The sequence below is a fragment of the Liolophura sinensis genome, chromosome 7 (assembly GCF_032854445.1).
Source record: "Liolophura sinensis isolate JHLJ2023 chromosome 7, CUHK_Ljap_v2, whole genome shotgun sequence".
In the NCBI taxonomy this organism is placed as follows: Eukaryota; Metazoa; Mollusca; class Polyplacophora; order Chitonida; family Chitonidae; genus Liolophura; species Liolophura sinensis.
Window position 1 is genome coordinate 1,361,765 of NC_088301.1, and position 24,588 is coordinate 1,386,352.

Here is a 24,588-nt window from a genome sequence, read left to right on the forward strand (position 1 = left end):
TTCCCTTTGACAATCTGCACAAAGGTGAAGCTCTTTCCCTTTCACAGTCTGCACAAAGGTGAAGCTCTTTCCCTTTCACAGGCTGCATGAAGGTGAAGCTCTTTCCCTTTCACAGTCTGCACAAAGGTGAAGCTCTTTCCCTTTTCACAGGCTGCATGAAGGTGAAGCTCTTTCCCTTTCACAGTCTGCACAAAGGTGAAGCTCTTTCCCTTTCACAGGCTGCATGAAGGTGAAGCTCTTTCCCTTTCACAGGCTGCACAAAGGTGAAGCTCTTTCCCTTTCACAGTCTGCACAAAGGTGAAGCTCTTTCCCTTTTCACAGGCTGCATGAAGGTGAAGCTCTTTCCCTTTCACAGTCTGCACAAAGGTGAAGCTCTTTCCCTTTCACAGTCTTCACAAAGTTGAAACTCTTTCCCTTTTGCAGGCTGCACAAAGGTGAAGCTCTTTCCCTTTCACAGTCTTCACAAAGTTGAAACTCTTTCCCTTTTGCAGGCTGCACAAAGGTGAAGCTCTTTCCCTTTCACAGTCTTCACAAAGTTGAAACTCTTTCCCTTTTGCAGGCTGCACACAGGTGAAGCTCTTTCCCTTTGCAGGCTGCACAAAGGTGAAACTCTTTCTTTTTCACACTGTGCACAAAGGTGAAACTCTTTCCCTGTCACAGGCTGCATGAAGGTGAATCTCTTTCCCTTTCATAGGCTGCATGAAGGCGAATCTCTTTCCTTTTCACAGTCTGCACAAAGGTGAATCCCTTCCACAGGCTGCATGAAGGTGAATCTCTTTCTCATACACAGCCTTCATGAAGGTGACTCTCTTCCCTTTCACAGTCTGCATGAAGGTGAATTCTTTTCCCTTTCACAGGCTGCACGGAGACGAAGCTCTCTGAAGGTGAAGAATTCCACAGTACCTGCTGTACATGTAGTCACAACACTTGCTTCAGGTAGTAGCTGAGTGCCTTCCACTGCTGAGCTTTGCTAGTCTCACTCCATGACAGGGAGAGGGAGTGATCACAAGTGAGCTCTTTTCCGTGTACGTGGAAGTACATGTACAAAGGAGAACTCCAAGAGAGGACTTAATCCACTAGGGTTCAGTCTATATTAATCTCTGTTTTGCTTGTTGCATGTTCTCTTGACAGTATACATGTATAAGCATGTATGACCAATTGAGATATAAATCCAAAGCTGCAAAATATTCTGAGGGTCTTGAGTAGTCTTACGGCGTAAAACACAAATCAAATATATAACAGATAAATTTTCTGAGATCAGCTGAGATGTCATGTGAAATTATCTTCTTTACTTGAATTAGAATGAAATTGCATGATCTAAAACTTGATCTTTAATGTCTTTTTTAACTTAATGTGGTGAATAATTGTCTCAAACTTTCTTCTCAGGAGGTACATGTACTATTGTGATATATTCTGCTGACTGCAGCAGTTTTTTACATAATACCTTGCGCATGTATAAAGCTCATTGAACGTTGTTGTTGTTGTCCTGTTGATGTTAAATTGTTTATATCCAAAAATAAAAGTTCATTTCGTCTTGTTTTGTCATTAGAAACCAAATTTGTATGAAAAAAGTGGTTTTTTTTACTTGTGACAATCTACAGAGCATACTGTTTGAGTGTAGGTGTTTTTATGACTTGAAGAAGAATGATTTTCTGTGGTGAGAAAGTCCTGGTAGTCATCACAGATGTAGGGTGGAGAAGTCCTGGTAGTCATCACAGATGTAGGGTGGAAATTCCTGGTAGTCATCACAGATGTAGGGTGAAAAATTTGGCCAACACTAAGAAATTACGGTAACTCATTTATATTAAAAGAAAGCAATTGTTTGTATGACTGAAAGAAGGCACAACGAAGTTGTTGCAGAAAACAGTGAAGTTGATGATGTCTCCAATAGGATTGACCGCTCTTATACATACCTGAAAAGGAAATTTTTTTTTAAAACTTGAAAACTGTTTAAAAAAAATTCAGCTTAATTCACCGTTTTATACTCCCTTTTGTTAACAATAACAAAATTTGAATGTTGGACTTTAGTAGGCTAGAGTTGGTGAAGAGCCAATCTGTGGGAGCAGGGTATGACTGTAATGTGATTGCATGTGCATATGTATCTGTACTGTTGTTTAGCCTGGTCACTCCAATACCCACCAAAATGGTGGTGCAGCATTGTAACTTCTTGCTGAATTTTTCTATGCCTGAATATTATTTTTTAAAATTTTGTTAGTACCTGAAAGAAAATCTTTTTTCTGCACAGATTCCACTTTTACACAATTTTGTAAAAATTTTTAGGTATATTACCAGTTTGTTGTAGAACACGTCCTGTGTGCTTGTATGATATGAATGATTGATCTACTGTGTACTTACCTACATGTATACAAGGTACATCGTCCACATATGCCAGAAGCTGTGTCACTATGAGACGCTATGACCATCTCCAGGTTGTTTGTATAAGTGTCTACATGACAATCATTGTGAATAAACAATCAGTATCACTCACAAATCCATCATCTTCATGCTGTTATAATTTAACTTATCACACGCCCCCCTTCCTAGTGGGACATTTACATATCACCATCATGCTGGCTGCCGTCATATAAGTGAAATATTCTTGAGTATGGCATAAAATAGTATTCAAATAAACTGATACACACAATGCTTTTTGAGGGCCTCTGTGGCTTGGTGGTTATCGAGTGTCTCTGTGGCTTGGTGGTTATCGAGTGTCTCTGTGGCCTGGTGGTTAGCGTTCTAGCCCAGGGTTGTGATTCAGGGGCCTGGTGGTTAACGTGTGCTAGCCCAGAGTTGTGATTCAGGGGCCTGGTGGTTAGCGTGCTAATGAAGTTACTGTGATTCAGGGGCCTGGTGGTTAGCGTGTTAGCCCAGAGTTGTGATTCAGGGGCCTGGTGGTTAGCGTGCTAGCCCAGAGTTGTGATTCAGGGGCCTGGTGGTTAGCGTGCTAGCCCAGAGTTGTGATTCAGGGGCCTGGCGGTTAGCGTGCTAACAAAGTTACTGTGATTCAGGGGCCTGGTGGTTAGCGTGTTAGCCCAGAGTTGTGATTCAGGGGCCTGGTGGTTAGTGTGCTAGCCAAGAGTTGTGATTCAGGGACCTGGTGGTTAGCGTGTTAGCCCAGAGTTGTGATTCAGGGGCCTGGTGGTTAGCGTGTTAGCCCAGAGTTGTGATTCAGGGGCCTGGTGGTTAGCGTGCTAGCCAATAGCTGTGATTCAGGGGCCTGGTGGTTAGCGTGTTAGCCCAGAGTTGTGATTCAGGGGCCTGGTGGTTAGCGTGCTAGCCCAGAGTTGTGATTCAGGGGCCTGGTGGTTAGCGTGCTAGCCCAGAGTTGTGATTCAGGGACCTGGTGGTTAGCGTGTGCTAGACCAGAGTTGTGATTCAGGGGCCTGGTGGTTAGTGTGCTAGCCCAGAGTTGTGATTCAGGGGCCTGGTGGTTAGCGTGCTAGCCCAGAGTTGTGATTCAGGGACCTGGTGGTTAGCGTGCTAGCCAAGAGTTGTGATTCAGGGGCCTGGTGGTTAGTGTGCTAGCCCAGAGTTGTGATTCAGGGACCTGGTGGTTAGTGTGCTAGCCCAGAGTTGTGATTCAGGGACCTGGTGGTTAGTGTGCTAGCCCAGAGTTGTGATTCAGGGACCTGGTGGTTAACGTGTGCTAGCCCAGAGTTGTGATTCAGGGGCCTGGTGGTTAGCATGCTAATGAAGTTACTGTGATTCAGGGACCTGGTGGTTAGCGTGTTAGCCCAGAGTTGTGATTCAGGGGCCTGGTGGTTAGCGTGCTAGCCAAGAGTTGTGATTCAGGGGCCTGGTGGTTAGCGTGTTAGCCCAGAGTTGTGATTCAGGGGCCTGGTGGTTAGCGTGCTAGCCCAGAGTTGTGATTCAGGGGCCTGGTGGTTAGCGTGCTAGCCCAGAGTTGTGATTCAGGGGCCTGGTGGTTAGCGTGTTAGCCCAGAGTTGTGATTCAGGGGCCTGGTGGTTAGCGTGCTAGCCCAGAGTTGTGATTCAGGGGCCTGGTGGTTAGCGTGCTAGCCAATAGCTGTGATTCAGGGGCCTGGTGGTTAGCGTGTTAGCCCAGAGTTGTGATTCAGGGGCCTGGTGGTTAGCGTGCTAGCCCAGAGTTGTGATTCAGGGGCCTGGTGGTTAGCGTGCTAGCCCAGAGTTGTGATTCAGGGACCTGGTGGTTAGCGTGTGCTAGACCAGAGTTGTGATTCAGGGGCCTGGTGGTTAGCGTGCTAGCCCAGAGTTGTGATTCAGGGACCTGGTGGTTAGCGTGCTAGCCCAGAGTTGTGATTCAGGGGCCTGGTGGTTAGCGTGCTAGCCCAGAGTTGTGATTCAGGGACCTGGTGGTTAGCGTGCTAGCCAAGAGTTGTGATTCAGGGGCCTGGTGGTTAGTGTGCTAGCCCAGAGTTGTGATTCAGGGGCCTGGTGGTTAGTGTGCTAGCCCAGAGTTGTGATTCAGGGACCTGGTGGTTAGCGTGTTAGCCCAGAGTTGTGATTCAGGGGCCTGGTGGTTAGTGTGCTAGCCCAGAGTTGTGATTCAGGGACCTGGTGGTTAACGTGTGCTAGCCCAGAGTTGTGATTCAGGGGCCTGGTGGTTAGCATGCTAATGAAGTTACTGTGATTCAGGGACCTGGTGGTTAGCGTGTTAGCCCAGAGTTGTGATTCAGGGGCCTGGTGGTTAGCGTGCTAGCCAAGAGTTGTGATTCAGGGGCCTGGTGGTTAGCGTGTTAGCCCAGAGTTGTGATTCAGGGGCCTGGTGGTTAGCGTGCTAGCCCAGAGTTGTGATTCAGGGGCCTGGTGGTTAGCGTGCTAGCCCAGAGTTGTGATTCAGGGACCTGGTGGTTAGCGTGTTAGCCCAGAGTTGTGATTCAGGGGCCTGGTGGTTAGTGTGCTAGCCCAGAGTTGTGATTCAGGGGCCTGGTGGTTAGCGTGCTAATGAAGTTACTGTGATTCAGGGGCCTGGTGGTTAGCGTGCTAACAAAGTTACTGTGATTCAGGGGCCTGGTGGTTAGCGTGCTAACAAAGTTACTGTGATTCAGGGGCCTGGTGGTTAGTGTGCTAGCCCAGAGTTGTGATTCAGGGGCCTGGTGGTTAGCGTGCTAATGAAGTTACTGTGATTCAGGGGCCTGGTGGTTAGCGTGCTAACAAAGTTACTGTGATTCAGGGGCCTGGTGGTTAGCGTGCTAGCCAATAGCTGTGATTCAGGGACCTGGTGGTTAGCGTGTTAGCCCAGAGTTGTGATTCAGGGGCCTGGTGGTTAACGTGTGCTAGCCCAGAGTTGTGATTCAGGGGCCTGGTGGTTAGCGTGCTAATGAAGTTACTGTGATTCAGGGGCCTGGTGGTTAGCGTGTTAGCCCAGAGTTGTGATTCAGGGGCCTGGTGGTTAGCGTGCTAGCCAAGAGCTGTGATTCAGGCTCCTCTTAAGAAAGCTCATGCTGGCTTCCTTGATGTGCATGAGAAGGTGTGCCTCCTGCCATGTGATCCGTGACAATCTGAGATCCTGCCATGTGATCCTGACAGAGATTCTGCCATGTGCTCCCAGACAAACTGAGATCCTGCCATGTGACCCTGACAAACTGAGATCCTGCCATGTGACCCTGACAAACTGAGATTCTGCCATGTGGTCCCTGACAAACTGAGATTCAGCCATGTGGTCCCTGACAAACTCAGATCCTGCTATGTGGTCCCAGACAAACTGAGATTCTACCATGTGGTCCAAGACAAGCTGAGATCCTGCCATGTGATCCTGACAAACTGAGATCCTGCCATGTGGTCCGTGACAATCTGAGATCCTGCCATGTGATCCTGACAAACTGAGATTCTGCCATGTGCTCCCAGACAAACTGAGATTCAGCCATGTGACCCTGACAAACTGAGATTCTGCCATGTGGTCCGTGACAATCTGAGATCCTGCCATGTGATCCTGACAAACTGAGATTCTGCCATGTGGTCCCTGACAAACTGAGATTCAGCCATGTGACCCTGACAAACTGAGATTCTGCCATGTGGTCCCTGACAAACTCAGATCCTGCCATGTGACCCTGACAAACTGAGATCCTGCCATGTGACCCTGACAAACTGAGATTCTGCCATGTGGTCCCTGACAAACTGAGATTCAGCCATGTGGTCCCTGACAAACTCAGATCCTGCTATGTGGTCCCAGACAAACTGAGATTCTACCACGTGGTCCAAGACAAGCTGAGATCCTGCCATGTGATCCTGACAAACTGAGATCCTGCCATGTGGTCCGTGACAATCTGAGATCCTGCCATGTGATCCTGACAAACTGAGATTCTGCCATGTGCTCCCAGACAAACTGAGATTCAGCCATGTGACCCTGACAAACTGAGATTCTGCCATGTGGTCCGTGACAATCTGAGATCCTGCCATGTGACCCTGACAAACTGAGATCCTGCCATGTGACCCTGACAAACTGAGATTCTGCCATGTGGTCCCTGACAAACTGAGATTCAGCCATGTGGTCCCTGACAAACTCAGATCCTGCTATGTGGTCCCAGACAAACTGAGATTCTACCACGTGGTCCAAGACAAGCTGAGATCCTGCCATGTGATCCTGACAAACTGAGATCCTGCCATGTGGTCCGTGACAATCTGAGATCCTGCCATGTGATCCTGACAAACTGAGATTCTGCCATGTGCTCCCAGACAAACTGAGATTCAGCCATGTGACCCTGACAAACTGAGATTCTGCCATGTGGTCCGTGACAATCTGAGATCCTGCCATGTGATCCTGACAAACTGAGATTCTGCCATGTGGTCCCTGACAAACTGAGATTCAGCCATGTGACCCTGACAAACTGAGATTCTGCCATGTGGTCCCTGACAAACTGAGACCCTGCCATGTGACCCTGACAAACTGAGATCCTGCCATGTGACCCTGACAAACTGAGATTCTGCCATGTGGTCCCTGACAAACTGAGATTCAGCCATGTGGTCCCAGACAAACTCAGATCCTGCTATGTGGTCCCAGACAAACTGAGATTCTACCACGTGGTCCAAGACAAGCTGAGATCCTGCCATGTGATCCTGACAAACTGAGATCCTGCCATGTGGTCCGTGACAATCTGAGATCCTGCCATGTGATCCTGACAAACTGAGATTCTGCCAAGAGTTGTGATTCAGGGGCCTGGTGGTTAGCGTGTTAGCCCAGAGTTGTGATTCAGGGGCCTGGTGGTTAGCGTGCTAGCCCAGAGTTGTGATTCAGGGGCCTGGTGGTTAGCGTGTTAGCCCAGAGTTGTGATTCAGGGGCCTGGTGGTTAGCGTGCTAGCCCAGAGTTGTGATTCAGGGACCTGGTGGTTAACGTGTGCTAGCCCAGAGTTGTGATTCAGGGACCTGGTGGTTAGTGTGCTAGCCCAGAGTTGTGATTCAGGGACCTGGTGGTTAGCGTGTTAGCCCAGAGTTGTGATTCAGGGGCCTGGTGGTTAGTGTGCTAGCCCAGAGTTGTGATTCAGGGGCCTGGTGGTTAGCGTGCTAATGAAGTTACTGTGATTCAGGGGCCTGGTGGTTAGCGTGCTAACAAAGTTACTGTGATTCAGGGGCCTGGTGGTTAGCGTGCTAACAAAGTTACTGTGATTCAGGGGCCTGGTGGTTAGTGTGCTAGCCCAGAGTTGTGATTCAGGGGCCTGGTGGTTAGCGTGCTAATGAAGTTACTGTGATTCAGGGGCCTGGTGGTTAGCGTGCTAACAAAGTTACTGTGATTCAGGGGCCTGGTGGTTAGCGTGCTAGCCAATAGCTGTGATTCAGGGACCTGGTGGTTAGCGTGTTAGCCCAGAGTTGTGATTCAGGGGCCTGGTGGTTAACGTGTGCTAGCCCAGAGTTGTGATTCAGGGGCCTGGTGGTTAGCGTGCTAATGAAGTTACTGTGATTCAGGGGCCTGGTGGTTAGCGTGTTAGCCCAGAGTTGTGATTCAGGGGCCTGGTGGTTAGCGTGCTAGCCAAGAGCTGTGATTCAGGCTCCTCTTAAGAAAGCTCATGCTGGCTTCCTTGATGTGCATGAGAAGGTGTGCCTCCTGCCATGTGATCCGTGACAATCTGAGATCCTGCCATGTGATCCTGACAGAGATTCTGCCATGTGCTCCCAGACAAACTGAGATCCTGCCATGTGACCCTGACAAACTGAGATCCTGCCATGTGACCCTGACAAACTGAGATTCTGCCATGTGGTCCCTGACAAACTGAGATTCAGCCATGTGGTCCCTGACAAACTCAGATCCTGCTATGTGGTCCCAGACAAACTGAGATTCTACCATGTGGTCCAAGACAAGCTGAGATCCTGCCATGTGATCCTGACAAACTGAGATCCTGCCATGTGGTCCGTGACAATCTGAGATCCTGCCATGTGATCCTGACAAACTGAGATTCTGCCATGTGCTCCCAGACAAACTGAGATTCAGCCATGTGACCCTGACAAACTGAGATTCTGCCATGTGGTCCGTGACAATCTGAGATCCTGCCATGTGATCCTGACAAACTGAGATTCTGCCATGTGGTCCCTGACAAACTGAGATTCAGCCATGTGACCCTGACAAACTGAGATTCTGCCATGTGGTCCCTGACAAACTCAGATCCTGCCATGTGACCCTGACAAACTGAGATCCTGCCATGTGACCCTGACAAACTGAGATTCTGCCATGTGGTCCCTGACAAACTGAGATTCAGCCATGTGGTCCCTGACAAACTCAGATCCTGCTATGTGGTCCCAGACAAACTGAGATTCTACCACGTGGTCCAAGACAAGCTGAGATCCTGCCATGTGATCCTGACAAACTGAGATCCTGCCATGTGGTCCGTGACAATCTGAGATCCTGCCATGTGTTCCTGACAAACTGAGATTCTGCCATGTGCTCCCAGACAAACTGAGATTCAGCCGTGTGACCCTGACAAACTGAGATTCTGCCATGTGGTCCGTGACAATCTGAGATCCTGCCATGTGACCCTGACAAACTGAGATCCTGCCATGTGACCCTGACAAACTGAGATTCTGCCATGTGGTCCCTGACAAACTGAGATTCAGCCATGTGGTCCCTGACAAACTCAGATCCTGCTATGTGGTCCCAGACAAACTGAGATTCTACCACGTGGTCCAAGACAAGCTGAGATCCTGCCATGTGATCCTGACAAACTGAGATCCTGCCATGTGGTCCGTGACAATCTGAGATCCTGCCATGTGATCCTGACAAACTGAGATTCTGCCATGTGCTCCCAGACAAACTGAGATTCAGCCATGTGACCCTGACAAACTGAGATTCTGCCATGTGGTCCGTGACAATCTGAGATCCTGCCATGTGATCCTGACAAACTGAGATTCTGCCATGTGGTCCCTGACAAACTGAGATTCAGCCATGTGACCCTGACAAACTGAGATTCTGCCATGTGGTCCCTGACAAACTGAGATCCTGCCATGTGACCCTGACAAACTGAGATCCTGCCATGTGACCCTGACAAACTGAGATTCTGCCATGTGGTCCCTGACAAACTGAGATTCAGCCATGTGGTCCCAGACAAACTCAGATCCTGCTATGTGGTCCCAGACAAACTGAGATTCTACCACGTGGTCCAAGACAAGCTGAGATCCTGCCATGTGATCCTGACAAACTGAGATCCTGCCATGTGGTCCGTGACAATCTGAGATCCTGCCATGTGATCCTGACAAACTGAGATTCTGCCATGTGCTCCCAGACAAACTGAGATTCAGCCATGTGACCCTGACAAACTGAGATTCTGCCATGTGGTCCGTGACAATCTGAGATCCTGCCATGTGATCCTGACAAACTGAGATTCTGCCATGTGGTCCCTGACAAACTGAGATTCAGCCATGTGACCCTGACAAACTGAGATTCTGCCATGTGGTCCCTGACAAACTGAGATCCTGCCATGTGACCCTGACAAACTGAGATTCTACCATGTGGTCCCTGACAAACTGAGATTCAGCCATGTGGTCCCTGACAAACTGAGATTCAGCCATGTGGTCCCTGACAAACTCAGATCCTGCCATGTGGTCCCAGACAAACTGAGATTCTGCTACGTGGTCCAAGACAAACTGAGATCCTGCCGTGTGATCCTGACAAACTGAGATCCTGCCATGTGGCCCGTGACAATCTGAGATCCTGCCATGTGATCCTGACAAACTGAGATTCTGCCATGTGCTCCCAGACAAACTGAGATTCAGCCATGTGACCCTGACAAACTGAGATTCTGCCATGTGGTCCCTGACAAACTGACATCCTGCCATGTGACCCTGACAAACTGAGATTCTGCCATGTGGTCCCTGACAAACTGAGATTCAGCCATGTGGTCCCTGACAAACTGAGATTCAGCCATTTGGTCCCTGACAAACTCAGATCCTGCTATGTGGTCCCAGACAAACTGAGATTCTGCCACGTGGTCCAAGACAAACTGAGATCCTGCCGTGTGATCCTGACAAACTGAGATCCTGCCATTTGGTCCCTGACAAACTGAGGTGATTCTGCCATGTGGTCCCTGACAAACTGAGATCCTGCCATGTGGTCCCTGACAAACTGAGATTCTGCCATGTGGTCCCTGACAAACTCAGATCCTGCCGTGTGATCCTGACAAACTGAGATCCTGCCATGTGATCCCTGGCAAACTGAGACTCTGCGACGGGGCCAATCCTCGGAACAGGATCAGGATTCAGAAAGTGGATGTTTGACTGTGAAAACCTAGTCGCGTGAACTGGGATGGTCTATATCGCTTAACCAGCGAGGGCCTGATCGAGGACCGGAAAGCAGTAAATTATTTATTTATTTGCTTTTTTTAAGGTCACTTTCAGCACACATGTATTTTTGAAGCACATGTGAATGTATGCTGTTTTTAGGATGGCCTTCGACTGGTATAAGTGACAGATTTTTGAGTATGACATTACTGAGGCGTCATTCTTGGTGTCTCGGCTTGGTGCTGCAGTGAGGCGTCATCATACATGGATTACTACATGGACAACGTGGTGACACGCTTGATTCAATACTGAAATAGATTCAAATTCCAAAGCTGACATATAATCTTTGTATATGAAATACAAACGGACTGATGGATTGTCTTCACTTTATTTCCAAATTAGACCCTTAAAATGGGTAGCACACTCATCCTAAGGTGCCCATATTTCCCAGACAGCGTTTGCCCAATGTTCCGAGGATTGCCCCCGTGGTTATTGGTTGTCTGAAAGTATGGAACAGAAAAACACCAGTGGTAAGCCTATATTGTGGTAGTGGTTCGATTGGTTGTAAGCCAAGTCATTACAGGGGAACGCATTACGGGTTTTATTGGTCATCACACACGTCATGACCACAGGGGAACGCATTACGGGTTTTATTGGTCATCACACGCGTCATTACTACCGGGGGACGCATTACGGGTTTTATTGGTCATCACATACGTCATTACTACAGGGGAACGCAGTTCTGATTTCTTTGGTCATCACATACGTCATTACTTTAGGGGAACGCAGTTCTGATTTCATTGGTCATTACACACGTCAATAGTACAGGGTGACGCAGTTCTGATTTCATTGGTTATCACACACATTAATACAGGGAAAAGGTTGCTGTGGTTCGACAGGTTATTATCCGTCCGAGAATCCATCTTTCTCTCCTTCCGAAAGCAGATGTACGTCCGCCAGTCGGTAAGTCATTAGGAATGTTTGTCCATCGTTCGTCAGTAATTGTGGGTGTTTGGATGCCCTTCCGTCAGTAATTGTGGGTGTTTGTCTGCCCTTCCGTCAATAATTACGGGTGTTTGTCTGCCCTTCCGTCAGTAATTGTGGGTGTTTGTCTGCCCTTCCGTCAGTAATTGTGGGTGTTTGTCAGCCCTTCCGTCAATAATTTCGGGTGTTTGTCCGCCCATCAGCTCGGCTGTCCGTAATTGCAGATGTTTGTTCGTCTGTCTGTCAATCATTGCATGTTTTTGTCCTCCAGTCCGTCACTATGTGCAGGTGTATGTGCGTTTGTTCGTCTGTCCGTCAGTAATTGCCGGTCGTTTTCCGCCGATATATCAGTAATTGAGGGTGTTTGTCTGCCCGTACATCAGTAATTGTGGGTGTTTGACTGCCCCTACAACAGTAACTGAGAGTGTTTGTCTGCCCCTGCATCAGTGATTGAGGGTGTTTGTCCGCCCCTACATCAGTTATTATGGGTGTTTGTCTACCCGTACATCAGTAAATATGCATGATTGTCTGCCCGTACATCAGTGATTGAGGGTGTTTGTCTGCCCATACACAAATGATTGTAGGTCTTGTCTGCCCGTACATCAGTAATTGTGGGTATTTGTCTGCCCCTACATCAGTGATTGAGGGTGTTTGTCTGCTCCTACATCAGTAATTGCGGATGTTCTTCTGCCCCTACATCAGTAATTGTGAATTGTCTGCCCGTACATCAGTGATGGCGGATGATTGTCTTCCCATATGTCAGTATTGGCGCCCGTTTATATTTGTGGCCATCAATCTGTCCATTAATCTGTCCATCCTTCTGTCCATCAATCTGTTCATCCTTCTGTCCATCAATCTGTTCATCAATCTGCCCATCAATCTGTCTAGCCCTCTGTCCATCAATCTGTCCATCCTTCTGTCCATCAATCTGTCCATCTTTCTGTCCATCCTTCTGTCCATCAATCTGTCTAACCCTCTGTCCATCAATCTGTCCATCCTTCTGTCCATCAATCTGTCCATCTTTCTGTTCATCCTTCTGTCCATCAATCTGTCCATCCTTCTGTCCATCAATCTGTCCATCCTTCTGTCCATCCATCTGTCCATCAATCTGTCCATCCATCTGTCCATTAAATGAAACCATGCACTTACTTTTTGCACTCAGGATCAAAGTAGCAGCTCACGGGAATACATCGGTCACAGTAAGCCGGTTTGGAACAGTCTACCTCCCTTTTGCGGCCCAAGATTATGTCTGACCCCGATTTAATAGGCCTCCTGAAATACACAGCATCCACCATTTCATTCTCCAATTTCAAACGTTTCCCCTTGTAGAGCACTTCCACTGAGGTCCCGTTCCTACAGCTTTTTACGTTTTGGCCTTACTTAATCAAAATGAACCTAAAATAAACTAAATAAAAATGGTTGTGCATCACTGAGTAGATTGACATATTATGAAACAATTAGACTAGGGTACACAAAACGTTTACCTTCATTTCAACAGAGATTGGTCCACAATTGTTACATTTTATTACTTATTGATAATTTTGCAGTTTTACTACACCTTTACGTCTGACCATGTTGCTTCCTATACCGGTAATCATTACGTCGTTATTCTTGAGTACGGCGTAAAACACCAATCAAAAAAAAAAAAATCATTACGTCGTCACGTGTTGACAAGGGGATTGGCAAGGTGAACGAAATGTTTATGCTTACTTGCGACACTCAGGTGAGAAGAAGCATGTGGATGGTACTGAGTTGGTACAACCAATGGGCTGGGAGCAGTCAACCATAGACACACGCCGCAATGGTTCACCCAGAACTAAAACACAAGCACAGATGTAGCGTATGATGTGCTGACATGAGTCTGTATGTCCAGGTTGTAATGTGGGGAAAACGTTACCACTGAAATACACATGTTCATTTGGAATACTTTCAAGCCAAAGGATGAAAATAAATTGGAGAAAATGTTAGCACAAAACATTCAACTTTATAAATATTTTTCAAGGTTTTCAAGATCAAAATTTTTAAAGCCCTCTTTCAAAGTTATCAAGGGTTCATGATTATACAACAGTCTTGTTAATTAAGGCGTTGCCGAAAATGGTAGTTTCGGCACCGCCAAGGCTTTTACCAGACAGACGTTGTTTGATATAAGCACAATCATTCACTGAGCTCACATCGCATCGACGAACTTTAGACAACATAAGAACATACCTGAATTACAAGAGCATACTTTCCAAGTTATCACGCCATAAGCGGAAATATAACAAAATGTAATTAAGAAAACACTTTCGCACACATTACACGTTAATGATTTGGAAAATGATAAAAGTTTATGGAATCAATGGAGGCAAACTGACCATATGCTTACCTAAACAACCAGTAACCGTGAGGAAAATAACACCAGGCAATAATCCCGCTGTCATGGTGAAGAGCTTCAAGGTGAAATGAGCTTATCGTCAGGTGTCCAGATTATAGACAAACTAGGACAAAAACTCAAGTCAGTGACGACATTCTGCTGGTGGTCTACAAAGACTGTGAGGTAAACAAGCTCACGTGATGATAAATATGTCAGAAAGCGTATGTTAAACAAAGCCAGTTACTACAGAGGGGTTATTACGCGGTGGCTGCCACAGGGAGTAGACGCCGGACACGTAGTCCAGTGGATGGTACCAAATCAGCGACAATGGTGTGATTATTGTGTGGTGTCTGGCAACTGGTATTCTGAAATACTGAACATAATTAGGGACCAATGCCAAAGTTAAAACCTTATCACAATGGTTTGTTTCTACTACTGAATGTTAAAATTAGATTATGTTGGTGGATACAATTCCGTACACAGCCACAATTTTCTTACTCGTAAACAGGAATAAAATAGCCGCGTAGCAAAAAAGAAAAGAGTTAAATTCAAGGGAAAGCACAGTTTCGACAATCTTTGTAGCCGTTTCCTACGTAAAACAATACACGGATATATCAGACTTAGCAGTACACGACAATACCCGTCCTATCGTAAGTACGTGTCATCCTTAAAAGAACATGTACATATAGCGAAAGGATATTTTATCCAACGTTTGAAAAGCGTACCTTTTATTATTATACCGTTCGATAACAGAGATATCGCTGTTCAAAGCAAGCAAAGTAGGGCACATCGAGAAAATGGAAAGCTCCGCCGTGTTATCAAATTGACCAATCGGGCGCGCGTTCTTCCTGTAACCAGGGAACACGTTTTCTGTGTGGCGTTTAAATGCAATAAACCATCATGTAGCTGTAAAATAGCCAGCCATCATATAACCATTCTTTTCTTATCGTTAACGACTAATACAGTCATTTGAATTTTTTTTAAAATCATGCTCTTTACAATAGGGGAGCTACTATTTTAATGTAAGCCCCTCAGGTACGCTATTCAGAGTTTAATAGGTTAAGATAGGTAGAAAATCATACAAGAAATCCGCCATGCAATGAAGGAGAGTGCGCTACTTAAAGGTGGAAAAAACACAACAATGCTGTAATGCTCGCATGAAAGCTTTTGAAAAGATAGTTGTAAATAAAGCTTTCATTATTATTAAGTTTCTTTTCATTTTTCTTTAAAGAGAAAAAGACACTTGAAAATAATCTTTGTCTATAATGGGTATTTGAGACTGCTTTTTGGTATATTTTGTCTGAGCTTGAAACGCATGTTTAATAAATATATTTATGCTAGAATTTCAACTGATAAATAGTTAATATTTTATTAAATTAAATGTATCGAATCAGAAGTATAAATCTTGCCCAAAGTATGCACCTATAAAAGATGTATGGCCATAGATGAGATGGTTGCTGAGTAATAACTGGTCAAAATGGCACTCTCATTCAAAAATGAATGATTTTTGGTTGAAATAAGGCGCTGTGTTTTTAATTTACCTCATGAAGAGCGGCGTTAACGAGAACAATATTTTCCATGAAGCTTCCACGTACATGTCTTTGCCTTGTGTCAAGGCTTCGTTTTGGCCATTGTTTTGACAAGATTAAAATCGTTTTCATTTCTTAGCAGGTTTGACGCCTAGTACAGTGATTTAACAGTCATCAATCGATTCGATGGCCTATTATAGCGCGTGCGTCTAAATCGGACGACCCAGGATCAAACCTGGGTCGAGTGATACCGAAGACTTTAAAAATGGTACTTGTTGCTGCCTCGCTCGGAGCTCGGCACTGAGAGGTTATAGAGCAAGGAGACATGTCAGTATAACACGACTTGGTGTTTGTCATGTCTGGTGCTTACGGTATGGTTCTTCAGCGGTTGAAGCACTTTATGACGGCATGGGCTTGTCCTGTCATAAGGAGACACAGTATATGTACCCGAACCAGACACACTACACACCGTCTTTAAGGATATCGTTGTTGCGATAAGTAACAGTGAACACATGTCATTTGGCGCCATTTCTCAAGGTGGTTTGATGTGTTTTTTCCCTCTGTGTGGCCATCCTAGTTACGACAGCTAAACAAGTTTAGAATTTTGTTAGGGCAAGACGAAAATAAATGGCTCGCGAAGCTATTTTTGTGACAATCAAAGGCAAAATTAATCCACAGGCCAACTTTAACGAACATAGCGGAAAAAAGTCTAAAAGGACAACAGGAATCCTTGACGGTTGAGCCAAAATATCACGTTCTACGGTGGCTTCATGGGCTCGAGACCGGCTAGCCAGGCTTTACAAATGCTAGGTTGTCTTCACATTTTTCGAGCGTGTCGGCAAATCAGTGAGCTCAATGAGCAGCCTACCTAAGGGGCCATTTCATTTTTGATGGATAACTCCTAGGTAACTCATTTCAGTTTGATTATTTTTCACATTTCTTTTCAATTTATTTTTGATTTGTCCATGTGTAAGCATTAACCTAACCATTAGCGGAAAACTGCACTGCTTTTTCTTGCAATACTTCCAAGATCCTGAAGCGATGGATTAAAGAAGAAAAATACGGCAAACCAGATTTAGTATCAACAGTTTTGCACATGTTCCAACACAGGGATACTCCGGCGGAAGACCATAGATGACAGCAAAAGAAAACGGATCCTGTCAAAAGCATTGGACCAAGAAAAAGCATTGGATAACAAGAAAATTGTGTTTATTGGACTGTTATTAGAGCGACATTCGTAGTTTCAGTGCTATGAACCTTCCGTACTTTGTGGTTGTCGCGTGCAAACTGTCTTCACACACGCAAGTGGCATTCGCCTCACCGTTGACGTCACTCCACTGTGAGGTACTCGTAAAACTGTAGTCGTTAGAACACAGGGATGAATTAAAACTGCAGTACTCATCAGCTCTGAATATATTCCGAACACCATCTCAGCAAAACGTGAATTTCATTCAAACACCTTCAAAGATATGGCTACATCAAGTGGTCTGACTAATAAGCAAATTAATGTAAATCTTCCGCTTATTCCGGAATGCGTGGTATCGGAATGTGTGGTATCGGAATGCGTGGTATCGGAATGCGTGGAAGAGCTTCTGGAAACAGAAACGACAGAAGATATACTCTGGGTGAAGAGGATGACATCTATGAATCTATACAGCCCCAGGGTAGACCATAGTCCAACCATAGGCAAAGTACTCACAAACTTTACCACATGCGATGCACAGATATACCCACCATATTGGTGGTAGACAATTAAGTAGCCCTCGATGAACGTTCTATTGCCCGAACGGCCACTCGATCGCTAACGGTCACATGATCGCTAACGGGCCACACGAGCGTAAAAGGGCCACATGAGAGCAAACGGCCACACGTGCGCTAACTGTACCTTATTGTCGCAAAGGTCCAGCGGAATGCCCATTGTCGCGGTCAAGTCTCGTATACAGTTAGAAACCGTGGGCCTTATGCTTTGAGCCGCGTCCTTCCGAAGTGACACGTAGGGAATACCCTGCGTCCGTGTTTTAGCATCACTACCGCTCTCGGAGTGAGTGGTGAGAATAATGACTGGCCTGATGAATTAGATATTGTTATATAACGTCTAATTGTTAAGGCTAGGTGCGTTGCCTCCAGTCCGTAGTCTTCATTTCCTCTGTTCCATTACCCATATGGTGTCGAATTTTAACTGCATTTCCACCAAGCAATAAAACAGCAATTTTACGATTAGAAACAAAATCTAAATCAGTATAATTATAAACAATGGAGATATAAACCCAAACCGAACAACACTCAACAGTGCGCAAAATGTTCCATCGCCATACGGCCGAGAGGAACTCACAAAAAGGAACACTGTAAGAAACTTTAAAACACAGCAATAAATAGTGCGAGTAAATACTTGTTCAAGGCGTTTCTGAGAGAGAGTGACTGAGTTATTGTTGCAAAAGCAAAGCTAGTACGTATGGCGAATTCATTAGTCCCTCTGCTGCTGTCATACACCATTGCAGCCATTTTGTTTTACGTTCTAAAAGAATAATTATCAGTGTTCATAACTTTTTGACTTCATAAAATGTCGCGTGGTGGTATTCTATCTGTGATACATGTAGCTTGTGCTTGTAAATAAATTGAATTAATATTTTTATCAGGGTTCTCTGTCTCTGGCTAGTCATACGTCACAGTTTACAGTGTTTGGTTCATACCTGCTGTAACTAAGTCGACTTCTCACATTTCCAAGATGTTTCACTGATATATCAGCGAGTGGGTTAGGAGTACCGGAGTATGGATATTTGGTTCAAATCTAGCTTATGCTGGCTTCCTCTTAGGCCGTAATCACTGTGGGAATTTTCCTGTGGAATTCTGTCGATGCGTCACATACACTTACGTAAGAAGTAACCTATGGTCTTTATCATAGAAGAAAGGAAGACCATTTTACATAATGTACAGCTTTGACATGTTCAGGGCAGCAGGAGCAACGCGCCCCTGTCCAATGTTATGATGATAAATCGGTAATTTGAAAACTCAGCTGGGAAGAGTGAAATCCGATCGGGGGTTGAGTGTATCATTATACGGTATATACTTGCAACTTGTCATTTGTCACCGCCGAAAACTACATCATGCTCTGTGGTAAATCAGTCCCACGATTCCAGAGCTATCAATGTCCACGTGATTCGGCAACAGTCGATGGCTACAAGGCGTCCTGGTTTGACAGGCTGTATGCATTCCGCAAGGTATTCCGTAACCATGGCATCGAGTCTCGTGGAGCGTTCTTGTTCGTGATACTCAGACTACCTGAGTTTATATAGACTCCGTGGCACAGTGGATACAGTGGCGTGCAGCTGAAAGAGATGGGGAGACACTTCACCGGTGTACCAAGTGACACAATACGTATATCACAGGACTTCACCAGTATACTTGAGGATTTCACCAGCATACCAATTGACTTCACCAGCATACCAAATGACTTCACCAGTATACCAGATAACTTTACCAACATGGTAGTTGATTTCACCAGCATGCAAACTCCACCCGTACTCCAGATGACTTCACCAACATACAAGATAACTTCACTAAAATACAAGATGACTTCACCGGCATACCAGGAGACTTACCTAGTATATGAGATCACTTTACTGGCATACCAAATGATATCATCGCTTTCCAGTCACCACAGTACGTCAAAGTAAAGCGTGTTATTAATATCGCCATATTAACTATCTATGTCGTTCTCTTGGAACGTGGTGAAGCGCTCTGTCAGTCTTTCAAGTGATGATGAACGGATTTTGCGTTCAAAGCGTGGATGGTGCCAAAAAGATGTTTATTCGTGTATGTTCTGGAGGTTTTGATTATATCTGCTGAGGATTGCAGGCGTTAACCGGTGCGTCAAATAATGTGCGTCGGAAGGAAGAACAGCGATACGAAACGGTGAATGGTGACGGATCGTTAATATAGTACTTTTTCTTCACTTTGATTCGTATAAATGCAGTTCACATTCACTCCATGTAATTCAAAAGGAGAGTTGTGATTTAATGAAGTGAAACATGAAGAAATTATTTCGGATGCTTTGGCAAAAAAAACACGACTATTATGGGTACTTCTATGTACTAATAATTGAGGTGGACAGTGGTGGACGTTCCTGAGTGATGGACGTTGATTCCTGAGAGTTATCGCAAGAAATTATGGATTATTGCATACAAAGCCAGTTAAAACCTATCGGAAAATGGTTAATGGTAATAGTTTGGACATGAGGGAATACAGCCATGGAATAAATCAGAGAAATTGAAATCAGTGACTATTATTTTTGTATGGAGATACATCATCATATTCCGTCCGATATAAAATATAAAATATGGAACTAAGAGAAGATATTTAATATGTTTCAAATGTAAATAATCAGTTTGATAGAAACAGAGTGTCATGAGGATCAAGCGCGCCATATCGTTATCATTAAAATGATGTCACGATGGGTGTATCGTGAAGATCAGTATGCACCAGTGAATATGAGCATCTGAATATAGTACATGAATCTTTCATGCATGTTACCTAATCCAGTCATTTGTGTCAATGTACAATGACATGAAATCCACAATTTTTAAGTGACAATATCGCGATGTGGAGAAGAACCATGCAGTCGCTCTGTTAAAGAAATCAAGCAATATTTCACTGCGGGCGAAAATCAAACATTTTTCATCGTGGAGAAGAATAATGTTTTAATGGCCATGCGAAAAGAGTAAACAAGACAGTGTCCACATGAGGATGGGGTGTAGCAGTAGCCGACAGGAGAAGAGAGCAAATCCCCAGGAGCCGCTACTCAGAAGTAAACGTCGTCGCGGAAAAAGTCAAGTAAAAAAAGAGATGAACTCTACAACGGAATCCCAAGTGGCGACAACCTCAACTTACATTGAGAAGACACACTCTTCTAGCAGTGTGAACTCAGAGAAGGCAGCAGAACGTGCGGCGAATAGCCATGAAGGTAAGAGAGTAGCATCAACAATGTAGAATAAAACAAAAGATCCTAGCCCTAGAGTGCAGATTGTTGTACACGTTGAATAAGACTACCACATCAAATACTGCATGTATTGTTTTGTACATATATTTGTAATACTGATCTGAATTACGGCAGATTGAGCTGAGGCAGATAGCTGTATATGTGGATTTTTGTTGGTCGGTCGGTCGGTCGGTCGGTCGGTCGGTAAACCTGTCGGTCATAATTTTGATATGCTATCTGCTAACGTGAGTCAAGGCCGGAGCGCAAGACTACATCGATTCTCTGCGGGGTGTCGCAGCTCTCGCGTATTAGCAATTGATTATTGTACTGCTGAAGAAAAAACAAACAAACATTGATAATAGCTGATAAAGTTTTCCAGTTCAAGGTTTACACTATCAACCAACTACTTTCTTCATTTTAGGCATTTTTGCATAAATAAATGAATCAGTTTTCAATCCGGCTTGGACCAGAGCCGCCATTGCGCAGGGAAACGTCCCCAGTAAAAGGACATGTGCTAGTGATGGTTTTATGCTTTACTGAGCTCGATAATGTCTCGTATGACGACATTTACCTTCACATTTACAAGGGAGAGGTGTAATATTATTACGACAACCCTATAATGTATCTCTTCTGGTGTCGTCGTTTGAAAGACTTCGCCTAGAAGTTCCACTTGGATATGAAATGGGAGAGGAAATGGCCGAGGTTAGCCTCCCGGCTAGCAGCTGCAGAAAACCGTGGGTGCGCCATTAACTGACAGCAAGAGCAGTTGACAGCTGCGGCAATGAAAGCGTGATCTCAGTTTGATCTTCAAACAAGTTATGCAAGCGTCTGTAAGATGCTAAGTCTACGATTTATTTATTTATTTATTTATTTATTTGACTGGTGTTTTACGCCGTACTCAAGAATATTTCACTTATACGACGGCGGCCAGCATTATGGTGGGAGGAAACCGGGCAGAGCCCGGGGGAAACCCACGGCCATCCGCAGGTTGTTGACAGACCTTCCCACGTACGGCCCGAGAGGAAGCCGGTATGAGCTGGACTTGAACTCACAGCGAACGCATTGGTGAGAGACTCCTGGGTCATAACCCTGTGCTAGCTCGCTAACCAACTGAGCCACGCAGCCCCTTTAGTAAGCCGTAACCTCGTCTTTTAATATAAATATGTTTGACACACCGATAATTAGTCCTAAATTAGTCCTCTGTGCGTGGCATCTTTTGCATTGTGCTTCAGTGATGCAGCACCATGACTATGTGGCGATATATGCACATTGGGGATATAATTGCAACACTGTTATATAAGACAGATGAACACACTCCTTAGTGGACAGTCCATTAACAACTACATATTTTCAAAATTACATATGATTTTTAGGATATTTTGGACTGAATAAAACAAAGTCTAATGTTGAATTCTATGGTGGTCTTTTTGGAGCAGTTCAGGGTTCTGTGACGTCACCAGCAATTTTTCATTCCAAATACCGTATTTATTGTTGGCGTAGATGAGGTTTATTCATGAATAGGGTCCTCCGTGGCTCAATTGTTTAGCGCACTAGCACAGCGTAATGACCCAGGAGTCTCTCACCAATGCGGTCGCTGTGAGTTCAATCCCAGCTCATGCTGACTTCCTTTCCGCCCGTACGTGGGAAGGTCTGCCAGTAAAGTATGAGTAAAACACCAATCAAATAAATAAATAAATTATACATAGACCTCACGCTAGTAAATGTGACAAACAAAAGTACATGAAAGGTACCACAAAGGAGATTTACGCATCCAGTGTGATCAACAAAGGATATTTACACAACCACTGGCATCCAATGTGATCTACAAAGCCCACCATAAATTTCCCGATTCGAAACATTTTGAGGTAGAAAATAAAGTGAGATTTCAAGTACATATAGTTTGCAGCTTGAATGAAGATTATATTGGATAGAAAGAACAGGCAAATAGGTAAAACTGTAACCTGCTTGGGCGAAATTACAAGGCAGAGAACTTACTCACTGCAGCTTCAGGCCAAACTAAGTGACAGGCCGTAACGTGAGGTAGTAATGGCCTTTTGATGGTTTATAATGCTGCTCACAGAAACTAAAGAATCAAGCCAGGAGTTACGAGCACCTGTAATGTTTACTGTGCTCTCTTTTCCGGTCAGGGACCATCTGTCCCTCACGGGACGAATCCTCTACTAGGACAGCTATTGTAATCCATGTGGTTGGCTTGCTGGCCACGTTAACAGTTGTGTCAAATCGTTACAGTCACTTCAACAATCGTCACCGAGTTGGTATTTGAACGTATGTGTGTCCTGTTAGTCGGTCAGTGCCAATGCCAGTGCTTGGGATTATCACGAGGCTGTCACTTGTATCCCTATTTATAGTACCTGCCTTTTAGTTTATTGACACATATAGGTCATCAAGATCGATCGATGGGTTGTTGGCATGGTTATCTCATTGAACGACGGATTGATCGACTGCTCTTGAATGAGTTTTTGAATTGGTCAATGGCGCATTATTTTTTCCTTACAATTAAACATGGTCATCTACATGCACCAATAAGAAAAGAAATAATATGCGTGATTTTCTTATCGGCTTCATTTATTGGGGATAGTATTATTAGTATGTGGTCATTTGCGCCTTTGAATCTGTTTTACTTATTTATTTGACTGACATTTTATCCCATGTGGCACTTATACTGATCAGATACATGGATATGGGAAACCAGATATAGACAGGAGGAAATCCTGCCTCGTTTCGATGACTATGACCATATCAATGGCAAGAGGAGACCAGATATAGACGGGAGAAGCCATCACTGAGATGACTGGGACAAGATATATGGCAAGTGGAGATCGGACGAAAGCAGGTCGGATATAGGTGGGGAAAACCCTCACTTGGATGACTGTGACCAGATATATGGCAAGAGGAGAACGGATATAGGTGGCGGAAACCCTTACTAGAATGACTGTGACCAGATATACGGCAAGAGATCGGATATGGGTGGGGGAAACACTCACTTGGATGACTGTGACCAGATATATGGCAAGAGGAGAACGGATATAGGTGGGGAAACACCTCACTTGGATGACTGTGACCAGATATATGGCAAGAGATGGGATATAGGTGGGGAAAACCCTCACTTTGATGACTGTGACCAGATATATGGCAAGAGGAGATCGGATATAGGTGGGAAAAACCCTGACTAGGATGACTGTGACCAGATATATGGCAAGAGGAGATCGGATATAGGTGGGGGGAAACTCCTCACTTGGATGACTGTGACCAGATATATAGCAAGAGATCGGATATAGGTGGGGAAAACCCTCACTTGGATGACTGTGACCAGATATATGCCAAGAGAAGGGATATAGGTAGGAAAACACCTCACTTGGATGACTGTGACCAGATATATGGCAAGAGGAGAACAGATATAGGCGGGGAAAACTCTTACTTGGATGACTGTGACCAGATATATGACAAGAAAAGGTCGCATATAGGTGGGGGAAACCCTAACTTGGATGACTGTGACCAGATATATGGCAAGAGGAGATCGGATATAGGTGGGCGAAAACACCTCACTTGGATGACTGTGACCAGATATATGGCAAGAGGAGATCGGATATAGGTGGGCGAAAACACCTCACTTGGATGACTGTGACCAGATATATGGCAAGAGATGGGATATAGGTGGGCGAAACATTCACTTGGATGACTGTGACCAGATATATGGCAAGAGGAGATCGGATATAGGTGGGGAAAACCTTCACTTGGATGACTGTGACCAGATATATGGCAACAGGAGATCGGATATAGGTGGGGAAAAACTTCACTTGGATGACTGTGACCAGATATTTAGCAAGAGGAGAACGGATATAGGTGGGGAAAACCCTCACTTTGATGATTGTGACCAGATATATTGCAACATTAGATCGGATATAGGTGGAGGAAACACTTCACTTCGATGATTGTGACTAGATATATGGCAAGAGGAGAACGGATATAGGTGGGGAAAACCCTCCCTTCGATGATTGTGATCAGGTATATGGCAAGAGGAGAACGGATATGGGTGGGGGAA

General features: G+C 45.0%; 1 protein-coding gene across 1 annotated transcript; it reads right to left on the reverse strand.

The window, feature by feature from the left end:
- Positions 1-11,049: 11,049 nt before the first annotated feature.
- Positions 11,050-14,091, reverse strand: LOC135469724 (uncharacterized). Its single transcript, XM_064748289.1, has 4 exons — positions 14,034-14,091; positions 13,379-13,484; positions 12,818-12,940; positions 11,050-11,184 (listed from the first exon to the last, which is right to left on the reverse strand). The coding sequence occupies exons 1-4, from the start codon at positions 14,086-14,088 to the stop codon at positions 11,109-11,111; spliced, it is 360 nt and encodes a 119-aa protein (XP_064604359.1). The 5' UTR covers positions 14,089-14,091; the 3' UTR covers positions 11,050-11,108.
- Between the last annotated feature and the right edge of the window lie 10,497 nt (positions 14,092-24,588).